Source organism: Chiloscyllium plagiosum, chromosome 31, assembly GCF_004010195.1.
Source record: "Chiloscyllium plagiosum isolate BGI_BamShark_2017 chromosome 31, ASM401019v2, whole genome shotgun sequence".
Lineage (NCBI taxonomy): Eukaryota > Metazoa > Chordata > Chondrichthyes > Orectolobiformes > Hemiscylliidae > Chiloscyllium > Chiloscyllium plagiosum.
The window spans coordinates 37504799-37528541 of NC_057740.1; the positions used below are offsets into that span (position 1 = coordinate 37504799).

The window sequence follows — 23743 nt, forward strand, 5'->3', positions numbered from 1 at the left end:
GTTGTAGGGGGGCGTGGACCTGACCAGGTAGTCACGGAGGGAACGGTCTTTGCGGAAGGCGGAAAGGGGTGGGGAGGGAAATATATCCCTGGTGGTGGGGTCTTTTTGGAGGTGGCGGAAATGTCGGCGGATGATTTGGTTTATGCGGAGGTTTGTAGGGTGGAAGGTGAGCACCAGGGGCGTTCTGTCCTTGTTGCGGTTGGAGGTGTGGGGTCTGAGGACAGAGATGTGGGATGTGGACGAGATGCGTTGGAGGGCACCTTTAACCACGTGGGAAGGGAAATTGCTGTCTCTAAAGAAGGAGGCCATCTGGTGTGTTCTGTGGTGGAACTGGTCCTCCTGGGAGCAGATACGGTGGAGGCGGAGGAATTGGGAATACGGGATGGCCAACCCGCCTAACCTGCACATCTTTGGATGATGGGAGGAAACCAGAGAACCCAGTGGAAACCCACTCAGACACAAGAGCGTGCAGCTTCGCACAGACAGTTTCCCAAGGTTGGAATCGAATCCGGGTCCCTAGCACTGTGTGGTTGCAGTACCAACCACTGAGCCACATGTGGCCTCAAAAATTAGAAAAAGGAAACATGAAAGTTTATGAAGCACCTTTTGTCAGGTGAAAAATCACTGGAGCTGGAATCTAGAACCCTGTTAGAGGTATGTTTTGAGGGAGCAGGATGTTTTCAAGTAGAAATTTATCCAACTTAATGGCATCAAAAATGAGGGATAGTCCTCTGTTTAAACATGTCTCTTGTAATCTCTCTGAATCTTGTATAACCCAGATATTTGTTTTCCTTCTTCCATCTGGATATTCTGACCTTGTCAAAGTGTCTTTTAGTTGTTTTCTCATTTTCTCTTGCTGCCTTGTCTTCAGCTGCTTAAGCCACACTCTGGAGTTCACTCCCTAAATCTCACTGACCCCCACTAAATTGTACTTAAAGACCATGTATTTGACGTGGCTTTTGATTACTATGCCTAATATCCCTTGTTACTTGCCATCTTTGTTTATCATTTCTTCATGACTGAAGTGCATTAGGCTTTTTTTCTGAAGTAAAGATGCTATATAAATTCAAACTCTTATAGAATGATATTGATTCAGTCAGTAATTAGTTGCAGTAATAGTTTGAAACTAGTAGATTATTAATATTGGAACTTCTATGTATTCTCTAAACTCATCCTGTGCTGAAAAGTTGCAACCTCTCTGGAGAACATATTTTATTGTTTGCTGTCCACAGGGTGGAGACAAACTGCAGGATGCCTATTACATCTTCCAGGAAATGGCAGATAAATACACATCAACCTTGCTGCTTTTAAACGGGCAAGCTGCCTGTCAGATGGCACAAGGCAAGTGGGACGATGCAGAAGGAGTTCTACAGGAGGCACTAGACAAGGTAGTGTAGGAGAATTATTGAAGTACAATCACGTGGCGAATGGGGAAGGAAGCTGGCAAAGAGACCATTTAGACCATTGCATGTGCAACTTTGCTGGTCCTGCTGCCATGTTTATTTGTTTGTATCTTTGCTTCAAACACTTCGCCAATTCTCCCAGAAAAGGTGTAGTTTTTTCCATTGCTTTTGGCAAAGTGTTCAATGCTCCAATAATGCAATGCATAAAATGTTTCTCCTAAAGTCTCTTCTCACTTTCACAGATTTTTAAATTCATGACATCATCTCACAAGCTCCTCAGTTAGAAGAAATAAGATTTCCCTATTCTTCTGATCAAACCCCTTCATGATTTTTATTAAAAGTCTGTTACACCTTGAACAACCTTTTTCTTTCCCAATGGAATGGTCATCCTGGTGAATCTATGCAAAGTACTGTTGTGTCTTTAATGTCCATTATTTTGGAGGATTTGCTCCATTCTGATTTTCTGTTTCCTGATTTACTTTAGTCCCCATCTCAAACACCACATGATTGTTTCAAGTCACAGTTGAGGCTCTGTCCTTGGAAGGAGAGTATCCTTAATAGGATAGGATTTAGGTAAAGGCACAAGGTCAGGGCTGTTGTGCTGAACGTTTTGTTAGCGGACACCAACAAAGCTAAGGTGCAACCACCTTTTGTGTCTTGAGTTAACTGACTTCCACACCAGGTAGGAGGTTGAGCCAAGGAGTGGAACATCGTCAAGGATGCCTGCTCTCTGTTGATCTCTGCAGGAAAGATCCAGATGAACATCAGTAGAGAGTCATTTGACTGTGATGTTCTGTACAAATAGTGAGGGATTACCACCATGAAGGCTGATTCTCAAGAAGCTTAACACAAATGGAACAGTACCTCAGCAGCAATTTAATCTCCTTGCTGGAGAAAGAAATTGGGTGCTGGCAGGTGGGACTAGATTGGGTTGGGATATCTGGTCGGCATGGACAGGTTGGACCGAAGGGTCTGTTTCCATGCTGTACATCTCTATGACTCTATAAATTAGCTAGGAGTTCTGGGACAGGGAAAGAAATACTGAACAACTTCAAACACTTAATAACTTCATACAAAGCTACATTATGTGCCACTTGTTGCATCAGGTGAGGAACAGGCTTTAACCAATGTACAGTATTTATCTTCTTGTATTTCATGTTTATTTTAAAAGTTGTTTCATTCATGAAAGTATTTTAGGAATGTACAGCATTTCAATTTATAAATGTTTATTTCTTTTCTGTTGAAGGCCCCTAAAAAGCCTATCTATACAGTATTTCTTTTGTATTTGTTTTTGCTAATTATTTACAAGTTACAGCGCTTCACATGTATAGTACAGGATTTCAATATTTCGGTTCCTTTTGGACAGAGCAATCAAATTCCAGTTTTAACATTAATTCCTTCAAGCCATTTCACTTTATAGCTGCAATTTTCATGAACACGACCACAATTTTAAGTGATGACTTGCTGTGAAGCTTCAGAGTCCATACTGTATAAAAAGACTTTCGGTGTCACCTACTGGTTGAAAAATGTCCAAGAAAGAAAAATGATAAACAGAACAAACAATGCGATATGGACATTAGATTAGATTACTTAGTGTGGAAACAGGCCCTTCGGCCCAACAAGTCCACACCGACCCGCCGAAGTGCAACCCAACCAGACCCCTAAATTTTCCCCTTCACCTAACACTATGGGCAATTTAGCATGGCCAATTCACCTAACCTGAACATTTTTGGACTGTGGGAGGAAAACCGGAGCACCCGGAGGAAACCCACGCAGACACGGGGAGAATGTGCAAACTCTACACAGACAGTCGCCTGAGGCGGGAATTGAACCCAGGTCTCTGCTGCCCACCATGCCACAACCTAACACGCTAGCCATGTTACTTTATTTAAAAAATATCTTGGAACTGACAACCAGACTTCTCTCACCACTTGGATTCATGACAGTGCATAAACTGACCTCTACGCTGAGGCAACAACTCACCAGAACAAAAGACCCAATACCCATCATATGTAAGACAAACGTAGTTTAAACGATTCCTTGCAAAGACTGCACAAAACACTATATAGGACAAACAAGTAGGCAACTAGCAATCCGCATCCATGAACACCAAATAGCCACTCTACAGCATGACTAGCTGTCCCAAGTAGCCATACACACAGAGGGCAAGGACTACAAATGCGACTGGGACAACGCAACGATAATAAGACAAACCAAACAGAGGACAGCCAGAGAATTTCTCGAAGCTTGGCACTCATCCATGAACTCCCTCAATAAACACATTGACCCCGACCCAATATACCGACCACTGCAACAAGCAACCAGAAGCAGTGGGAACAAAATCAAATAAATTCCAATCAACACAGTACAACAGCGCTTCACAGGAGGCTCCACAGCTCTGAAGATATCATCTAGACAGGGGATGCAGTGTCTGCATATCAACCTCCTGGGCTCAGCAAACATATAAACTATAGGAAAAGTGATAAATATTGAGTTGTGTAGGCAATTCTCCAATCCTATGCTGGCATAGAGTATGATTGAAAATAGGTCTGATGACAAAACATATATGCCTTATCCAATATGAGATTGCAGCACTTCACCACAAGTTAGATTCTTCCAAATAAAATGATTTGTAATACATAAGCTCCTGGGTACAGAGTTTGCATACTGACTTCTATGCAACCTTGATTTGGGGTAATGTGTGCAAGGAACCAGATGTAAATGGGCTTGAGTAGTTGCAAATTGGGCCCAGTTCAATTACAACCCCACAGTTCAACAACATTCAGTCAGCTTGTATCTGAAGCATGGCTACCGGTATTAGAACCTAGGACAGAACTTAGAGAGGCAGAGGAGGGGTAGGTGAAAATAGTCAGTTAGGTTTGGGGATAAATCCATCAGTGAGCACTTAATAACATGAAAAATAGAGCAGTTTGATCTTGGCCACAAAAATGGAGATTTGTTCTGTGCCAATAATGTTTCCACTGGTCTTATAATGTACTATCATCAGATATTTAAATGCAACACTATACATTTCCAATCACAATTTTTCTGTAGCCCTGTCTCTCTACTCAGATTGCTTGCTAATGTTTCAGTTCTCGCTCCGGTTCTAAAATCATTTTTCTACATATGATCCTCAATAGTAAATGACTGCACTATTCCACCACAAGGTGTCACAATCTATCAGGAGAAGGAACGCAGTGCTATGTAGGGATCATACATGGGCATCTCCCTGTGACAACAACACACTGACACAACTCATGCGAGAGGGTTATTGGATGATTTAATACCAAAGATTTCTTTGCTTAAACTAAAAGCTGACATTTTAAACAGGTTTTTTAAAAATAGCCTGATCATTTTTCAAAAAAAAATTCTTTAATGGGGTGTTGGTGTTGCTTGTTCAGGCAGCATTAATTGCCTATCCAAAATTGCCTATTGTGAACAGCTGTCACTTTGAACTTGTGTTGTTTGGAAGGAAGTTTCAGAATTTTGAACCTTTCTGGAACATATCTGGAATAAGATGTAACTTCAGATTTCTATCTTGGAACTGACTTGAATTTAACATCTTGTGAAAGTGCTGCAGATTTATTTTGTGCTGGGAGTTAACAGGAGCACTGTTTCCTAAGGCTCTGATATTCTATCCTTCAATGGCAGTTTGAATGTTTCAATTATATTTAGATTGCAAAAACATGACTTAAAAAGTTTTACTTCCAACTGGTGTGTTGAACTAAAACAAAGATTAATCAGAGCAATAATTAGCTAAATATAATCTTGAATGGTAAACCTTTCCTATTTTTCATTTGTGTCTCCTTTGATTCCTCCAGGACAGCAGTCATCCAGAAACTCTCATTAATCTTGTCATACTTTCACAGCACCTTGGCAAGGCTCCTGAGGTAAGGCTGGTTCTGATTTTTAAAAATCTATATGCTGCTCATGAACAAGACTTGGAGATCCCCCTTAATGGGTGAATAATTTCATGGGATGGAATTGAACTAACCTGATAAATGTCCCATGTTGAATCTCCAGTCTCTGCTAAGTTGGCTGACCACACCAGCAGTGGAGGAATGCAAGATTGAATCTTTGTTCTTTGATTGGAAAGAGATGGTCTTTGTATGTGTGCATCGTGTAGAGTAAATGCCTTTTTCCAGCATTGTTCATTTCAACACATTCCCTGTTCATTCCAAACATTTGTTTAATCTGTTGGAATGTAAACATTCCAACTGTTTGATCACATGTTCTGATAACTTTAAGAAATCAAGTGCTGTTTAAACATTGAGTACATTGCTGGTCATATGTTCGGCTGTTGAAGCAGCTTGCATCTGGTTGAAATAAGATTGTTTTACAATTCAAATTAATGTTCGTTAAATTTGAGGACAATGCTTTAATGTGGTATATTCCAAGCACTTTTTAAAATGCCACCAACAATGGGAACTGTACTAATTCCAGACACTAACACTACAGATGATGCCACCTCACACTTAAACCACACGTTTTTTTCCATAAATAGGTTAGTAACCGCTATCTATCCCAGTTAAAGGATGGACACCGGAGTCATCCGTTTGTAAAAGAATTTCTGGCCAAGGTATGTGAAGCATCTAATAACACAAACCTTTATCATTACTACTATTTAAGTGAATAAATTGAAATTCTTATAGCTGAAAATGAGATGTTTATTTCAGTAGAAGATTGTCTTTTCAAAAAGAACACACCCAGACAGAGTCATATTTCATCTTTAGTCTTTCAGGGTTGGATTTGATGAGAGCAGTGCCTTGGGAAGTGTGTTGTGATTGTTCTTACTTTATTCAAAGGAAATGCTAACCCTAGCATGGGTTACAGTTCCTAATCACTATCCAGTAAATATTTGATGATAAACATTTTAAAATGAGCAGCAAATGAGGATTAGAGCACATCATAATCCAGTGCTTCCTAAACTTTTCTCCAGTTATCTCAGTTTGAAGCTTGAAAGTGTCACGAGACCCCATGGAGAAGACCCAAAAAAGCATTGGCAGGGGAAGGTTGGCAATTGCTCATCAAAGCTTTCAACTCCAGAATTTCAGTGCACTATACCAATGAGGGTCCTGACCACAATTTGGAAGTTCTGCCATAAACACTGATGTGGACTTGCAAGTTCAAGTGACTTGTTCTTGTGCTGTTCGTTCTGAAAGACTGTGCAAAAGCACTCCAGTGTTGAATTAACCAACTGATGTTCACTGTACCATGACACAGAATAGTTCCCACTAAGCAAGTAATCAATGTCAAAACTATGCCATTGCTTATAGTGTTTCTTGATGGTGCTATCAGTCATAATAAATTGGTCAATATGGGACTTACCTGTGTAATACTTTATGACCAATCTCTCTCTCAGCACAAAGCACATTAGTCTGAAAAGAATAAGATATGAATTTAAATTGTCCTGTTCAGATATCCCAAAGGGTTTCACAGTCAATTAAGTACTTTCTGAAGTACAGGTAGTCACTTGTAATTATTGTTATTCGTTCATGGGATGTGACTGTTATTCCTAACTGCCCAGAGGCCAGTTTAAAAATTACCTGCATTGTTGGTCTACAATGTGGATCTGGATTACGTAGTCAAGACCAGATAAGGATGGCAGATTTCCTTTTCTAAATAACATTAGTGAATCAGGTGGGTTTTTACAGTAATTGACAGTGGTTGCCATTGGACTAGTTGTTTTGCTTGACAATTTTATTTAATTCCGATTTCACCATTAGCCAATCTTGGATTTGAACACCTGAACATGAAACATGGATTACTAGACTGGTGACATTACTGCTATACTCCTGCCTCCCCAATGTAGACAATGAAATGCAAGAAAAGCTGTGGCCAAATATACATGGCAAGATCCCACAAACAGCATTGTACCATCTTCTTTGTGATGTTGCTTGAGGAATCAATTTTCAGTCTATTTATTGAAGGAGTTAAAAGCTAAATCATGCAGAAGGAAGCATCTTTTAAATCTTGCAATTGACTGTTGCCTTGCTATAATTAAATATGAAATATGATCCCAGTGGGCACTCTGCACTGAATTAATGGAAATGAAAAGTATAGTTACAATGCTGTGGGCTGCACAGTGGCTCAGTGGTTAGCACTGCTGCCTCACAGCACCAGGGTCCCAGGTTCGATTCCAGTCAGCAGCAGCTCATTTGTATGGTTCTGAGGTATTCATTCATCAAGAGTCCTTGAGGAGTGCACTCATCTGGTATCATCTATTTATGTCTGTGCTCCAGTCCCTGTCACAGGCTGTGTGCTAAAGTTGCAAAAGATAGGAAACATAGTTATCTCTGTTAATTCTTCTAATAATCAAATAATCTGTTCTTTGTCGAAGGAAAATGAGTTTGACCGATTGGTGCTGCAGTACGCTCCCAGTGCATGAGAAAAATGGAATTTGTTTCTGAAGATGGAGAAATCATACTTGCCTGCTTCTTATTCGGAAGGTGTTCTTGTTAAATTCCTCAACTGTAGAAAAATATTTTTAAATATTAAGCCTCAGTAACTTAAACATTGTATAAATGACCAGATGGCATCTGTTGACATTCATCTGTTAAATGTTAAAAAATTGTTTGTACTCTGATTAAGGATATATTTGAAACCTTAACTATTCACATTCCAATAAAATGTCGGTGATACTAATTTTAAGGTTACACGTTTATGAAGTTCATTATGTTCCTAGCTGTCATTATGCACAGGATTTGAGCCACGTTGCCATGCCTGCTTTTCTTAGCCAGTCTCAGTTGATTGAAGGATTGCAGCCCCTGCAGTAATTGTCTGTTAGGTAATTGGCTTGACTTGTAGTTAAAGATTTCACACCCCCTCTGTAACCTTGACGTCCAGATCCGATCTTTAGTCTTTACTAAGTTGCATGATCTCCGCAGGAATCATTCAGTTGGACTTAGTCATCCTGAACTCAAGGAGAAAGTGTCATAGCTGATTTGATTGGTAAATATTGCCTGAATTGTTGCGTTGACAATAGCAATGAACTCAGCTGCCTCCCCAGGATCTAAGAGCTGCCAATATTGCTGTTGAATGTGTAGTCAGTTTAACAAAAGCGAAGTACTATTGATGCTGGAGATCTGAAATAAAAACCTTTCACCAGAGAAAGTTAGCGGGTCTGGCAGCATCTGTGGAGACAGGAGCAGTGAATGTTTTGAATTCATTATGACTCTCCATAATGACTGTGGCATATCTCAGTCAAAACGTTAATTGTTATTTCCACACATGCTGCTAGACCTACTGGGTTTCTCCAGCACTTTGTTTTTATTTATGGTTAGTCTGTTTTTCTGATATCCCATAAGTACAGTATTAAAAATCCAATTGCACCTGTTAATTAGCCTTTTGTTAATTACCCTTTAACATGAACTAACAACTCCTACAACACAACCACATACAGTAAACAAAAATACCAATTGCTGGAAAAGCTCAGCAGGTCTGGCGGCATCTGCTGAGAGAAATCAGAGTTAATGTTTCGGGTCAAATGACCTTTCATCAGAATAGCTCTGAGGAAGGGTCACTTGACTTCAAATGTTAACCCTGAATTCACTCCACAGATAATGCTAGACCTGCTGAACTTTTCTAGCTATTTCTGATTTACAGCATCTGCAGTTCTTTTAAATTTTTATTCAGTAAAGTCTGTGTCCGTGGGTGTTACAATCTTGAAAAGCCTTGTGACCAGCACATGTATAATGAGAATCAATTGAAGGTAAAGTCACTATAGATGTACCAGATTGTAGGGCTGCTCCCTCATTAGAGAGAGGTGACTGCTGGTTTAACCTGAAGGTCACCATGCTTCAGAGGGTAAAAATTGAGAAGAAGAGCCTCAGCTGGTGTGGGAATTGAATCTGTGCTGTTGGCATCACTCTGCACCGCAAGCTAGTTATCAGATTCTGTCTTGTTGCCTCAATGTATGTAAATACTTTGCTGCATGAGTAAAAAATGCTTTTGGTTTTAGCAACTGTATGGAATGTCAGATTCCAATGATTTTTTTTTGGATACGCTGTACAGAACTACTTTAAGATCTGTGAATGTAGACAGAGATTTTTATGAATAAAGCCTATTTTTGCAGTTAAAAAGAAGCAAGCCAGCCATCCAAGCTAACTGACCCCTGAGCGTCAATTAGATAGGTTCCAGCCATCCAAAAACTTGATGTGCGGTATACATCAGAAGATAAAAACAATGTATTTAATGTGTGGGAAAAGTGTTGTGCTTACCTTTTTATATTTAGACCCTCCAGTGAATTATATTTGTCAAAACAAACCTGTGTAAACCCTCCAGTGTGCAAGGTGGTAGATGGAGCATACACACTGTACCCTTTCTAATCCAGGAAACATTGCACATGGACTCCTTCCATTTTTTTCAATATTCACTTCACCCTTTTTCACTTTTGTCACATTTTTTCTCCTGAAGTTTACTTATGTGCTTTTTCTCAATATTGTGGCGAAGTGAACATTAGGCCTACAATGGGCAAAATGGCGTGCACAATGTTTTACAAGGATAGATATGTTTGCAAATGGTGGAGATGTGAATGGTATGGCTTTCTATTATATTCACACTCCCAGTCAAAACACATCATTTTGGCTGAGCTTTGATCACACCTGAATAGCTGATTTCATTGCCAGAGACAGTGGTAGATTAGTGTCTACTTCTTCGTGTGTGGTGGGCAGAGTAAAAGAAAAAGAAAGTTATAAAGAAACTACCCTCCACACAGTGAGAACCACCATCTCAATTCCAGTTTTGATTAGGTTCTCATACAGTAACACCAGATTTTCCTTTACCTGATTGTGTGCTGGCTTGTGTTTGCCCTAGGTGCAGATTATTTCCATGCTTTATGTCCCCTATTCACTACCCAATGAAAATGCTGTATTCAATTGTACTATTTGCATTTGGGTGGCACAGTGGTTAGCACTGCTGCCTCAGTACTGGGGACACTGGCTCAATTCCAGCCTCAGGTGACTGTGTGGGTTTCCTTTGGGCACTCCAGTTTCTTACCATAGTTCAAAGATGTGCAAGTTTGGTGGATTGGCAATGTGACGTGCAGGGTTACATTAATTGGGTAGGAGTCTAGGCTGGGATATTGTTTGGCGGGTTGAGGTGGACCCAATGGGCCGAATGGTCTGCTTCTATGCTGTAGGGATTTTACATTAGAATCATTCCTTTGCCCCTCAAATTCTTCAAATAGAATTTGATCTTAAATGCAACATTTGATGGTTATACTCTTGAACCTGCACATCCGTCCCTTAAAATGTAACAATGCAAGTAAGGAATACACAAAAAAAACTTGAAAATGTAACATAAAATTTATGTTCTTCTGTATACTTTGCAAAAGACCGAGTAGTTGCACTAACCTGTGGTCAAGTGTGCAATCAGTGAACAAATACCTAATATTTGTCACTAATTTACTTGCACCTTGCTTGGACTGAGTGTTAAAGTGGTATCCTTTCATATCGGAGGGATTGAGTTATGAAGATTAACTTATACAACAGTCTATGGTTCTCAAGGAGTTAACAGGTTACATTGAAGACGAGAAGTCCTACTTGAGCTTTCAGGGAGCCGATGTATCTGTATCAGCTCTCCAAGGTCCTCGTATTTATGCCTGGCGAGTATTCTCTCTAATTTTTCTTGCAGTTGCGTGAAACTTCATGTTTTGTGTACAGCATTTTCAACCACTAATCATTGGATAGGTCCAGGATAAAGCAAATACAAAGGAGGATTGATGGCGACCTAATTACTTGTTGCATGTGCTTACATACATCTTTAATCAGAGTTTCTAACATTTTCTGTATGGCAAATGTTTGGTTTCTTGGCCTGTAGTTTCCTGCTTTCTGTCTCCCTCTGAATAAATGAGTCGCATTTAGAATATCCAAACCTAATCTAGTCCCATTTGCAACCAGAATTGCACACAATATTCAAAAGTGGCCTGACCAATGTCCTGTACAGCTTCAACATCACCTCCCAACTCCTTTACATAATGCTCTGACAAATAAAGCATACCAAATGCTGCCTTCACTATCTTATTTACTTGTGACTCCACTTTCAAGGAACTATAAACCTGCACTCCAAGATCTTTTTGTTCAACAATAAGTGTATAAGTTCTTTTCAATTTTTAAAAATGTAATTTCTGATTAGCAAGGTTAGATCTCATGGAATACAGGGAGAACTAGCCATTTGGATACAGAACTGGCTCAAAGATAGAAGACACAGGGTGGTGTTGGAGGTTTATTTTTCAGACTGGAGGCCTGTGACCAATGGAGTGGCACAAGGATCGGTGCTGGGCCCTCTACTTTTTGTCATTTACATAAATGATTTGGAAGCGAGCATAAGAGGTACAGTTTGTAAGTTTGCAGATGACACCAAAATTGGAGGCGTAGTGGACAGCAAAAGAGGGTTACCTCAGATTACAACAGGATCTGGACCAGATGGGCCAATGGGCTAAGAAGTGGCAGATGGAGTTTAATTCAGATAAATGCGAGGTGCTGCATTTTGGGAAAGCAAATCTTAGCAGGACTTATACACTTAATGGTAAGGTGATAAGGAGTTGAATGTTTATTTTTAAAAAAACATATCCAAAACAATACAAGAAAATTTATAAAAACAATAATTACTGCTCTAAGAAAGTGAGGAAATCAGCTCCTATACTAAAAAAACTCAAAAACAAAGAGAAGTGACCTTATACAGGTTTACAAAATTATGAGGGGCATGGATAGGATAAATAGACAAAGTCTTTTCCCTGGGATCGGGGAGTCCAGAAGTAGAGGGCATAGGTTTAGGGTAAGAGGGGAAAGATATAAAAGAGACCTCTAAGGGGCAACTTTTTCACGCAGAGGGTGGTACGTGTATGGAATGAGCTGCCAGAGGAAGTGATGGAGGCTGGTACAATTGCAACATCTAAGAGGCATTTGGATGGGTATATGCATAGGAAGGGTTTGGAGGGATATGGGTCGGGTGCTGGACGATGGGACTAGATTGGGATTGGATATCTGGTCGGCGTGGACGGGTTGGACCGAAGGATCTGTTTCCATGCTGTACATCTCTATGATTCTATGACTCTACTCAAATTTTCCCTGAATCTAGGGAATTTTCACAAATTAAAACTAAAGGACCAACTATCTGACCAGCCACTTTTAGTTTAAAACTGTCTCTATAAAATCCTAGTTATACAGCTTGCTAGGATGCTAGCCTCAGTGTAGTTCAGGTGTAGATCATTTGAACAGTTTTGCCCCTTCTTTCCCCAATCCAAGAAACGGAATTTACTTCTCCTGCATCAGTCTTTGAGCCACTTCATAATTTCTATCATATTTTTGCCCTATGCCAATTCAAGCATAGTTTAGGTAATAATCTAAAAATTATGACCTTTGAGGCTTTGTTTCTTGCTGAGCTCCACACTCTGACAATGCAGAATTCCTTTCATTGTCCAGCCTATGTCATTGCTATCTAAATGGACCATGATAGCTGGATCATCCCCTCCCACTTCGAGCCCTGAGCAGATGTACAGAACCCTGGCACCAGGTAGGCAACACAGCTGACTGGACTCATGTTCTTTGCTGCAGCGAATGGTGCAATGCTTTCATTATACTATTCTCCTGGGCAAATACATTCCTTTTTACTTCCATAGTACCATGGTCAGTCAGCTCATCCACCTTGTAGCCCTCACTCTCATCCAAAAAAGCTGATATAACCTCAAACATTATGAACAGTTATAAGAGCTAAGGCTTCTGCACTCTCATCACCTGAGTCCCCTTACCTACCTCAGCTGCAGCCCTACTCCCCTGACCACTGACCAAATCAGAAGAACCCATCCTAAGGAGTGTGACTGCCTCCTGGTAGAAAATATCCAGGTAACTTCCCTCGTCCCTGATATGTTGCAGTGTCAGCAGCTCAGGTTTCAGCCCAATGACTCTGAGCAGATACTCATTTCCAGCTGACATGTCTGCCCTGGATGACACTGGGATCCAAGAGTGTTGCAGCCGTGGCACACCTGACCTGCAATCCTTAACATATTTTAATTGAGCTCTTTATAAGTTTATTTAATTATTTATTCTTTCCCCCTTTTAAAATATATTTTATTAAACTTATGAACAGTTCCTTTGGTATTTTAAACCTTAATAGAATAGATCTTAATCGTTTAGAAGGCACTCAACAAACAGCTAACTTCTTTCCATGTAGTGGAGTAAGCTCCAAATTCTAGAGGGTGAATAAAGCTAGTAAAAGTAAAGCAAAGACACTCTTCATCAAACTCCCTTACTCTTCGCCCAGCTCCTCTACTCACCAAACTCTTAGAACTGTGTTCAAAGTCATACAGCGCTATATTATTTTAATTATATGTTCTGAATTAGCTTTGCTACAGATACAGAATAAACAGTTTAAAATAGTTTCATAAACTAACTTCATCTGCTTTCAAATTGAAAGTTTAAGTTTCCTACTTAAACCTGGATGAAATGTAAAATTTCAGCTGCAGTTTACAGTAAAACATTAATTGCGAAATACAAACAAAATTGGATTTTTAGAAAGAGGTTAGAATTCTCTTCACTTACCAACTCAAACACTATTGCACATAGTCAAAAATATCTCTTCTTGGGGGAATCCAAGATGGCTTAAAAATGTGTTGCTGGAAAAGCGCAGCAGGTCAGGCAGCATCCAAGGAGAAGGAGAATCGATGTTTCAGGCATAAGCCCTTTTAGATTACATTACATTACATTACAGTGTGGAAACAGGCCCTTCGGCCCAACAAGTCCATACCGACCCGCTGAAGCGCAACCCACCCATACCCCTACATTTACCCCTTACTTAACACTACGGGCAATATAGCATAGCCAGTTCACCTGACCTGCACATCTTTGGACTGTGGGAGGAAACCGGAGCACCCGGAGGAAACCCACGCAGACACGGGGAGAACGTGCAAACTCCACACAGTCAGTCGCCTGAGGCAGGAATTGAACCCGGGTCTCAGGCGCTGTGAGGCAGCAGTGCTAACCACTGTGCCACCATGCCACCCACCTTCATCAAACTCTCTTCTTCGGGAATGAGGAGGGTGTGCCAAGCAGGCTAAGATAAAAGGTAGGGAGGAGGGACTTGGGTGGAAGGAGGTTAAGGTGAGGGTGATAGGCCGGAGAGGGGGTGGGGGCGGAGAGGTCGGGAAGAAGATTGCAGGTCAAGAAGGCAGTACTGAGTCTGAGGGCAGGGACTGAGAAAAGGTGGGGGGAGGGGAAATGAGGAAGCTGGAGAAATCCGCATTCATCCGCTGTGGCTGGAGAGTTCCTAGGCGGAAGATGAGTCACTCTTCCTCCAGGCGTCATGTTGCCATGGTCTGGCGATGGAGGAGGCCAAGGACCTGCATGTCCTTGGCAGAGTGGGAGGGGTAGTTAAAGTGTTCAGCCACGGGGCAGTTGGGTTGGTTGGTGTGGGTGTCCCAAAGGTGCTCTCTGAAACGTTCCGCAACTAGGCGGCTTGTCTCCCCAATGTATAGGAGGCCGCATTGGGTGCAGCAGATGCAGTAAATGATGTGTGTGGAGGTGCAGGTGAATTTGTGATGGATATTGAAGGATCCCTTGCCCGCCGAAGCGAAACCCACCCATACCCCTACATTTACCCTTTACCTAACACTACGGGCAATTTACCTGGAGGTTGGTGGGGTGGTAGGTGAGGACTAGTGGGATCCAAGATGGCGGCAATCTAGGTGGATCACGTGGCAGAGCTCTGCACCGCAGCACAAGCAGGACGAACTGCTATCCTGCCCAATGCAGACCATTGCGATATCCTAGCACTCTGGGAAAGTTGTGGAGTCTTAGGAAACAGTGAAAAATAAACTTACCTGCATTTTTGCCATCCAGAGATGCCGAAGAAGGGAGGAGGAGCATCCATGGCCGGGCCCGCGGCCCAGCCTACAGGATCCTCAGACTCGATTACCTATCAGGCCCTGGTGAAGGAGCTCGCGAAATCTCATGAGATGTTGGGTAAACAGATGGAAGAAAAGTTGGTCCCGATCTCTATCATGTTGCCGAAGCATGAACAGCAGCTAGAAGACCTGGAAAAGAGGACTGATGAGGTTGAACACAGTGTCACAGTAGTGGAAGCTGATGCTAGTTCCTCCAAGGATAGGATCCAAGTGCTGGAGATGCAGGTCTGTAATTTGCGTGACCAAGCGGATGATCTTGAGAACTGGGACAGGAGAAAAAATATTCGGATTGTCGGTCTGCCAGAGGCTAAAGAAGGTGAGCGGCCTTTACTGAGGACTGGTTGCCAAAATTCCTTAATTTGGAAGCTGGAATGAGAGACTTGAAGATCTAGAGGGCTCACTGGGTCACGATGTGGAGGTCAGGTCTGGGTCAATGTCCTTGTCCTCTCTTGGTGCGGTTTCAATATTATAAAGATAAGGAGAGAATTGGAGAAGCTTCCAGAATCCAGGGGAAGGATCTGAAGGCTCTCATTTAAGAAGGCTCTAAGATCATGTTCTTCCAGAACTTCTCAGCGGCAGTGATCCAGAAAAGAAAATCCCATAATGGTGTCAAGAGAAGACTGAGGGAGCTTAGGATCTAGTACTCTTTGAGGTATCCAGCAGTGCTACGGTTCACCTTGGATGGATCCGTACATCTCTTTGACAAGTCAGAGAAGGCAAGAGACTTTGTGGACAAATTAACCTAATCTGAACAATTTAGTATGTACAAATAGTTGTGTTGTTTGGATATGTCTGTCTTTTTCTCTTTAAAAATCAGAGGAAGTCCAGTTGGGGCTTACTTTTCCTTTTTTTATTGGTAATAATCTGGTTTAAAGTGTGTTTGGCAGCTGTTGAGATGTGCACTTTCAATTTCTAAGTTAAGTTATATCAAAAGATGGGTGGGTTATTTACCCCTTTTATCTTTAAAAAAATTTCTTTATTCACATTGCTATTCCATTGTGTATTTTCTTTCTTTTCTGCTTGTATTTGCAAGGTGGAGAGAAAATGGTTGGGATGGCTAGATGCCTACTTATGAAGGAGCTAGGTCTTGAGGGAGAATATTGATACCCATTTAAATGGTCATACCCGGGGGGTTTTGTGTATTTGGGCATATTCATTACTCCACTTCTGGATCAGCTGTTCAAAGTTAATTTTGTTCAATTATTTGACAAAATCAAACAAGACCGTCAAAGATGGGAGGTGCTTCCGGTCTCGTGATTGGGTCAGATAGCGCTTTTTACAATTAATGTTCTGCCCCATTTGTTTTACCCTATGCAGATGCTCCTCCTGATTTTCAACAAGCAAACATTGAGGAGACTGAACAGCTGGTTCAGCTCTTTTATTTGGCATCGTAAGCAGCCCTCATTAAATTAGCTAAACTGCAATTGCCTTACAGATTGGGAGGAATGGATCTTCCAGACATTAAAAGCTACCAACTAAGCTCACTTTTATCCTAAATGAGTGATTGGGCCTGTGGGACCCTCTTTCAATATGGTTAGGTATCAAAACCTCCCAGGCAAGGTGCCCCCTTACTACCTTGCTGTTTCTGGACAAAATGAGGACAGTTGGGGAATATTGCCATAACCCAACAGTTATCAATACTGTTAAAGCATGAAGGGCAATTCCACAGAGGAAAGGTAGTATTGGCAAACCATCTTCTCTTACACCTATAGTGGATATGCCAGATCTTCAACTGGGTATGATAGATTCAGGATTCGAACATTGGGCAGCTAGGGGTGTGTCTTGCATGGGTGATTTATTTGAGGGAGACACAATGATGTCCTTTGATCAGTTAGCACGGAAATACAAGTTATCTAACAGGGACCTCTTTCGTTTTTTTCAAGTTAGGGATTTTATTCAAAAAAAGACTACACTTTTGACTGATCCCTACAAATCTGACATAGAGAGGAGGGTGCTCAGTGCTAAGAGTACACTTTCTGTCAGCACTTTATATCAACAATTGGGGAGTGCCCCCTCAGATGTGTTTGATCGACTCTGCGGGGTGTGGGAGAGGGAGCTAGGCATTGAGGTCTCCTCAGAGGCATGGGAAGATATTTGGGATAACGCAAGAAAGATATTAATTTGCAATAAGACCCAAATTTTAGAGTTGAAGATTCTCCACAGGGTCCACTTGGCTCCGGACTGTTTGTCAAAATTTAAACCAGGGGTATCTTCAGCATGTCCCAAGTGCAAGATTTGTACGGGCACTCTTACCCATTGTCTCTGGTCCTGTGGTAGGCTTCAAACATACTGGAGTGCTGTGGCGGGTGCAATGGAGAGGATTTTGGGTGTAAGGATGGAGAAGGACCTGATCTCTTCTTCTTGGCCTGCCCAGTGTGTTCCCTGCTGATGCACATAAGAAAAAACTTTTCAATATCCTCACTTTCTGTGCAAGAAAGAATATCTTGCCTGGTTGGGTATCCGAAAACCCCCTGGGCCTGTCGGGTTGGTGGAAGTTTGTTATGGAGCATATCCTCTTGGATTTTCTCACAAGTATGGTACACCACAAAACATGTTTTATAAGACTTGGCAACCCTTTTTGGAATACCTGGACATAGATTTATCTGCAAAATTAATAAGGGCTTTTATATAACCGTAACGATTGTGTTTTATGAGTCCAACATCCAGGGAGGAGGAACTGTGAAAGTATGAGTGTCTTGTTTGACTGAGTTGAGTTGTTACTATCTATTAGTTTATTGTTGGTTATTATTTATTTAGTTAAATAGTTAGTTGAGTTTTTTATTATATATTTTTCTATATATATTTATACATTTGTACATGAGGGCAGGTTGCCTTTCTTTACGTTTTTGTGTTCTTTGTATTCTTTTGTATTTGTTGTAATATTTAAAAATCTACTTTTTAAATAAAAATATATTTTTTAAAAATTTCTTCTTGACGAGAACTTTCTATCCAGTGTGAATTGAAAATAAATATTCCTCAGATCAGCTAATTCAACAGAGGCCATGAATTAAACCTTTCTACGCAATTTAGCCATTGAGTTGTCAAGGAAGTTTGATTTATTGTTATCCTCAATTTAAAGTAGAACATTCGTGTGAAGTGAAGCTTTTCTGTTTTAGATAATGCCATTTCTTTGAACACTTCAATAATTAATTTAATTAGTATCCATATTGCCATAAGCAACATAGAAGCCAAACCACAAAGGAATGTACTGTAACATTTAACTCACCACTTTACTGATTAGTATCAAACCATGGTGTAAACAAAAGACAGGCTCTTGGAAGTATGTGATACCCATGAAAATTCCCATAGCTCATTTCATAAGTTTACTCATTATGATAATTAATCAAATTACTTCACCCATAAAATATCAATTGTTCAGTGGAGTTCGAATAGATCTTCAATGATTCATTGCTGATTTTTCCCTTTGAATACTCAACAATTGACTCTTATTAAAATAAAATCTTTTCATGTTATTCCCATTTCCCACCATACTATGGGAAGACAGTGAGCACTGATATTTTATATTGTGGTTTACTGTCATTTCAAATGTTAGTTAGTTCTCAAACCAATATCCAGGTACATGCAATTTCTTCTCCTATAGGCAGTTCCATAAGGTCAGGAATGATTTACTTCCACTCCAGTTTGATGGATTGTAAGATGATCATTAAGTCTAATGCATAATCAACAAACTCTGCCACATGCAGTGCAGGTGGTGTTTGAAGGGTTTGGTAGATGGAGTGTTGTGTTTGTCCTCTAATCCCTCAACACCACTTCTGTACATTCTATGTGAGGTTTCTTAGTGTGCTCAGTCTCTTCCTGTATGAGCTTTCTCCAGTTAGGGAGGATTAAGAAAGCGGTAAGTCAGGTATGAAAGTGGCTGCTGTGCACTATCCAAAGTTTTCTGATGGAACACAATATAAGGATAGAACCAGGCCCAGATGTGAACCCCCTAAAAAGACCTGTCATAATTCACCACTTTGTTTCACACATGAAATATAGTCCTTAGGGAATTTCCCTTCTTTGAAGCGGGATAGATTTTCACTGAGTTGGCTGGGTGGGTAGTGCAAACAATTCCCAGCTGATAATGATTACAACTGGTCATTGTTTAACCTTTTCAATGTTGAATGCATCAACTAGTAAAGGATCAGATCATTAACATCAGCAGCAGATCAAGTGGAGACTACATTGTCAATACAGCAACAGGTCTTTAAGAATTTCAGCTTTATTTAAATGTAGAGGGCTAATGTGGTCAGCTGGGAGGAAAACATTAAGTGTGTGGTTTTCAGCTTGGTAGGAATTTTCTTCTTGCTGGTCTTGAATCTGCATAACAGATTAAGGCTAGTGTTGTAACTTCACCATCCTGTCACTGGGGGATGTCAGGTAATTTGCTGTTAGAAAGCTCCAAGTGTTTATGGCTGAAGCTTTTTTTTCAGTTTTCAATTGGGGTTTTTCCTTTGTTATTTATTCAGATGAAGGTGATTAATGTAGGTTCACCAACTGGACAGGTTACTTAAATTTCATATAGTAATACTGATAGGGCTATGGGAAGAAGGGTGGAACTAATTGGGTAACACTTCCAAAAAACTGGTGCAGGTATGATGGATTGAATGGTCTCTTTTTTTTAAAAAAACTGACCTGACTTTAGAAGGTGGTGGGGTTATCCTATCAAGGTCTTTAAAATGATTGAGGAATTTGATAGGTTGGATAGAGATTTTCTTTTGCCGGAGGGTTTAATCTTGAACAAGGGGACACCTCCTTGAGCTACAGGGAGGCTACTTTTAGGGGTCAAAACTATAAAAATTCTTTCTTAATAAAAAGATGAAAGTTAGGAATCAGCAGAAACCTTTTTAAAAATATCAACAGAATGTTATTAAATAACTGTGAGGGATATGGACTCAAGGCAAAAATGTGAACTTCAGGTATGCCTACACAATCAAAGTGACTAGGCCAGGAGGGCTAATTGGCCTAGTCCTCTTTCTGTGTTGAATTGTTGGGAAGAGGGATGTATAGAATTGTTCTGAAGGAGGATCACTCAACCTTAAATGATCTCTTCACAGATGGTACTAGACCTGTGGAATTTTTCCAGTAGTTTCTGATTTCCAGTATCTGTAGTTCTTTTGTTTTTTTTTCTTGTTATATGTAATTGTTTTGAGCTTAATAATACAAAGTTCATAAATAGCCATTTTATCAATCATATTATAAAGATTCCAAAAGCTTGAATTGTCTTGACTCCAATATGAACTTGTTTCAGAAGGTTATAATTTCTAGATTGTGATACTGAGCAGAGATCCCCTGACATTGAGACTGAGTCAAGTAGTTGCTGGACATCGCTGTTCTTCAATCATTCTCTTCAAACTTAAAGCCATCAAGTGTAGAATGAATCTACGGTCAGGCAAAGCCATGTCTGAAGAACCTCTGACCCCTCAGACTCCACGCTGCACCAAGGGTCAAGATAGATCTCTCTCAATCTCATTGGGAAGAGAATCTGGTGCCTCTTCAGGGTGCCTGCATCCTGCAAGGAAAATGACACCCACAACTCCCAAAAAGGTGAGAAAGAAACTTGCTCTTTTCCTTCTGTGCCAAATCAACATCCACTTGGACGGCCAAACAAATATCCAATGAAGAATTTCTAGCATTCAAGATGGTTCCCAACTTGTAAAAGTCTTCTCCTCTTCCACTCAAATTCTTCAAAGTCCAACAAGTTTCATTTCCAAAGAATTTTATTAACATAGTAAAATGCATGAGGTGCTTCATGAGAGTGAATAACCAAAATTTGACATAAAACTACATAAGACATTGTAATCAAAAGCTTGGATGAAGTGAGAGGTTGTGATAAGTAATTGGAGAATGTTAAAAAAGGAATTTCAGAGCTTGGAACTTTGGCAGCTAGTGATGGAGTGATTGCAGTTGAGGGGCTGCAAGAGGTTGGAAATAGAGTGCAGTGATCTTGGAGGGCTGAAGACTATTAAATATTCACAACAGTGAAGGATGGAAGGATATTAAAATCCAATATAGTATGATTATAATTTGAGACATTGCACCAGCAGCTAATGTAAATCTGTGAAGTGTGGGTTAGTATATATTACCAACAGAGTTTTGAATGAGCTCTTATTTATTCTGGGATTTGGGGGCAGAGTGGGGAGCAGGCACACAGGGTGGAAAGCTGGCCAGGGGAATACTTGAATATTCAAGCCCAGACCAAGAGACTGGATTTCAGTAGAAGGTGAGCTGAGGTAGGTGGGATAGGGAAATGTAAAGTCCCTGTGGTTGCCATAAAACTGGAGAAGTGTTAGGCTGTTATTACATAGCACTTTCCTCGGACCTAAAATCTACGAAACTAATTGTCTGCCTAGCTGCCAACAATTTGTTGATGTGTCGGAATTCAGCAACTCCCTTTCTACACTAAATGGACAGTAGTTGCTTGAGGAGGCTTCTCCCCACTACCTTTTTTGAGAGGGGAAAGAAATGCTGGCCAAGCTAGCGATGCTCACATCCTGTGAGTGAATTTTTATTTTAAAAATTATGATCCTTTAAAATTCAGGCATGTTGTCCCTTAGCAATAGTACTTTCTGATTTACCCGGCTTGTTTTGTCTTTTTTCATCTCTTGCACATTACTATGGTCCTTGGGGCCTCCTTTTGAATTTATTAATTCCCTGCTTCCATAGCAACTCTTGTGAAGTTTAGACTATTTGCTGGACAGTTTTGCAGTTGCTGTAGCAATAATAGTCTGCCACATGGCAGCGTTGAATGATTTGGAGTTGATCTGAAATGTTAACTCTGTTTCTCTCCCAAAGATGCTGAATATTTTCTGTTTTCAGTTATCTTCATTGCAATGATCTTTTCTCACCTTTCTTTCATGAGCAATGGATGTCAAGAATATAGATTGTGTATTTTCTTTGCGTTTTTAAGTTGCTATGTTAATTCTTTCTTGTGAAATATTGAGGTTTGAGAGAATTCAATGTTTTGGCTTCCTCTTCTGCAATTCTCTTTTTGAGAGAGAATGCTTTCTGAAGTTTTGGCTCTGTACACATGGCATTCCTCTGGTACTTCAACAAACTGGCAATTCGACTGTGGGAGGAATCAGATTTGGCTGTTCATGTTCTTCCTGAGTATTTGCTCCCTTTGTGTTTATTCAATAAAGATTTACTGAACAAGAAAATAGTTTCTTTACTGAAATCAATATTGTTCTAATTTCTTTTCTCCTTCGGACCAGATTGCACAAGGTGTGACGCTTGGCCCAGTTCTTTCAGAAGAGGGTGGTGATGAATCTAATTCATTTACAACCACACCCAGAGCCACACGATTACCAGGCAAACACTGGCAGAGCACAGAGCTGAATAGAGGTATGAGGCGAATCTTAATTTGTTATGGCGACTAGGAAGAATTATGACTCAATTTTCAAAGCCAAACATAAACTGTTAATGTTTTAGTGGATAATTCTTGTCCATACAGCTCAAGCCCTTATGTTTGATCTTTAAAGTTTTTAGACAGTTAATGATTGAGGTGAACAGAAATATTAACTCACCAATGGCCCTAGGTTTGTGGAGGAGAGACTTAGAATGTAACAGAATGCAATACAGGCCCTTCGGCCCTTGATGTTACGTCAACCTGAGAAACCCATTTGAAGTCCATCTAACCTATACTATTCCATTTTCATCCATATGTCTACCCGATGACCATTCAAATCCCCTTAAAGTTGGTGAGTCTACTACTGTTGCAGGCAGGGCATTCCACACCCCTACTACTGAGTAAAGAAACTACCTCTGACATTTGTCCTATATCTATCTCCCCTCAATTTAAAGCTACATCCCTTCTTGCTAGCAATCACCATCTGAGGAAAAAGGCTCTTGCTGTCCATCCAATCTAACCCTCTTATCTTGTATGTCCCAATGAAGTCACCTCTCAACCTTCTCCTCTCTAATGAAAACATCCTCCAGTCCATCAGCCTTTCCTTGTAAGACCTTCCTTCCATAGCAGGCAACATCCTAGTAAATCTCCTCTGAACCCTTTCAAAAGCTTCCACGTCCTTCCTATGCTGTGGTGACCAGAACTGTATGCAATACTCAAGTGCAGCCACACCAGAGTTTTGTACAGCTGCAGCATGACTAGGGATTGTCCCTATTTTGCAGTTAGTAGTGATCTAACCAGAATGAGCTGAAATCACAGAATGGTTGCAGTGCAGAAGGAGGCTATGCGATTTGTCATGTCTGTGCTGACTTCCTGTAGGATTCTCTTACCTTCTCCCTGTAGCCTGAACATTCTTCCTATATCAATCCAATTCCCTCTTGAACGCTTTGATTTGTACCTGCCTTCCACGCATAGTCCCAGGCAGTGCATTCTAGGTTCTAACCACTTGCTGAATGAAATAGCATTTTTTTTTCTTATGTTGCATTGTTTTTTTTTCTGATCATCTTAAATCTGTCTCCTCTGGTTTTCAAA

General features: G+C 40.5%; 2 protein-coding genes across 7 annotated transcripts in view; both read left to right on the top strand.

Moving 5' to 3' along the window:
* The window catches only part of cope (COPI coat complex subunit epsilon), a 22481-nt gene extending 14427 nt beyond the window's left edge, over positions 1-8054 (top strand). Inside the window, exons 7-10 of the mRNA XM_043721398.1 lie at positions 1233-1388; positions 5225-5293; positions 5908-5982; positions 7744-8054. Coding sequence (XP_043577333.1) covers positions 1233-1388; positions 5225-5293; positions 5908-5982; positions 7744-7791 — 348 coding nt within the window. The 3' untranslated portion in view covers positions 7792-8054. The remainder of the gene's footprint in view (positions 1-1232; positions 1389-5224; positions 5294-5907; positions 5983-7743) is intronic.
* Positions 8055-19469: 11415 nt separating this feature from the next.
* LOC122565429 (CTD small phosphatase-like protein 2) overlaps positions 19470-23743 on the top strand; it is a 31065-nt gene continuing 26791 nt past the window's right edge. For 2 of the 6 annotated variants that reach the window (XM_043721399.1, XM_043721404.1), the window contains exons 1-3: positions 19558-19683; positions 20666-20850; positions 22518-22647. In XM_043721399.1, coding sequence (XP_043577334.1) covers positions 19677-19683; positions 20666-20850; positions 22518-22647 — 322 coding nt within the window. In that variant the 5' untranslated portion in view covers positions 19558-19676. Of the gene's footprint in view, positions 19507-19557; positions 19684-19808; positions 19897-20554; positions 20851-22517; positions 22648-23743 lie in introns of those variants that run through there. The other 4 variants (XM_043721402.1, XM_043721400.1, XM_043721401.1 and 1 more) reach the window with 4 other exon arrangements.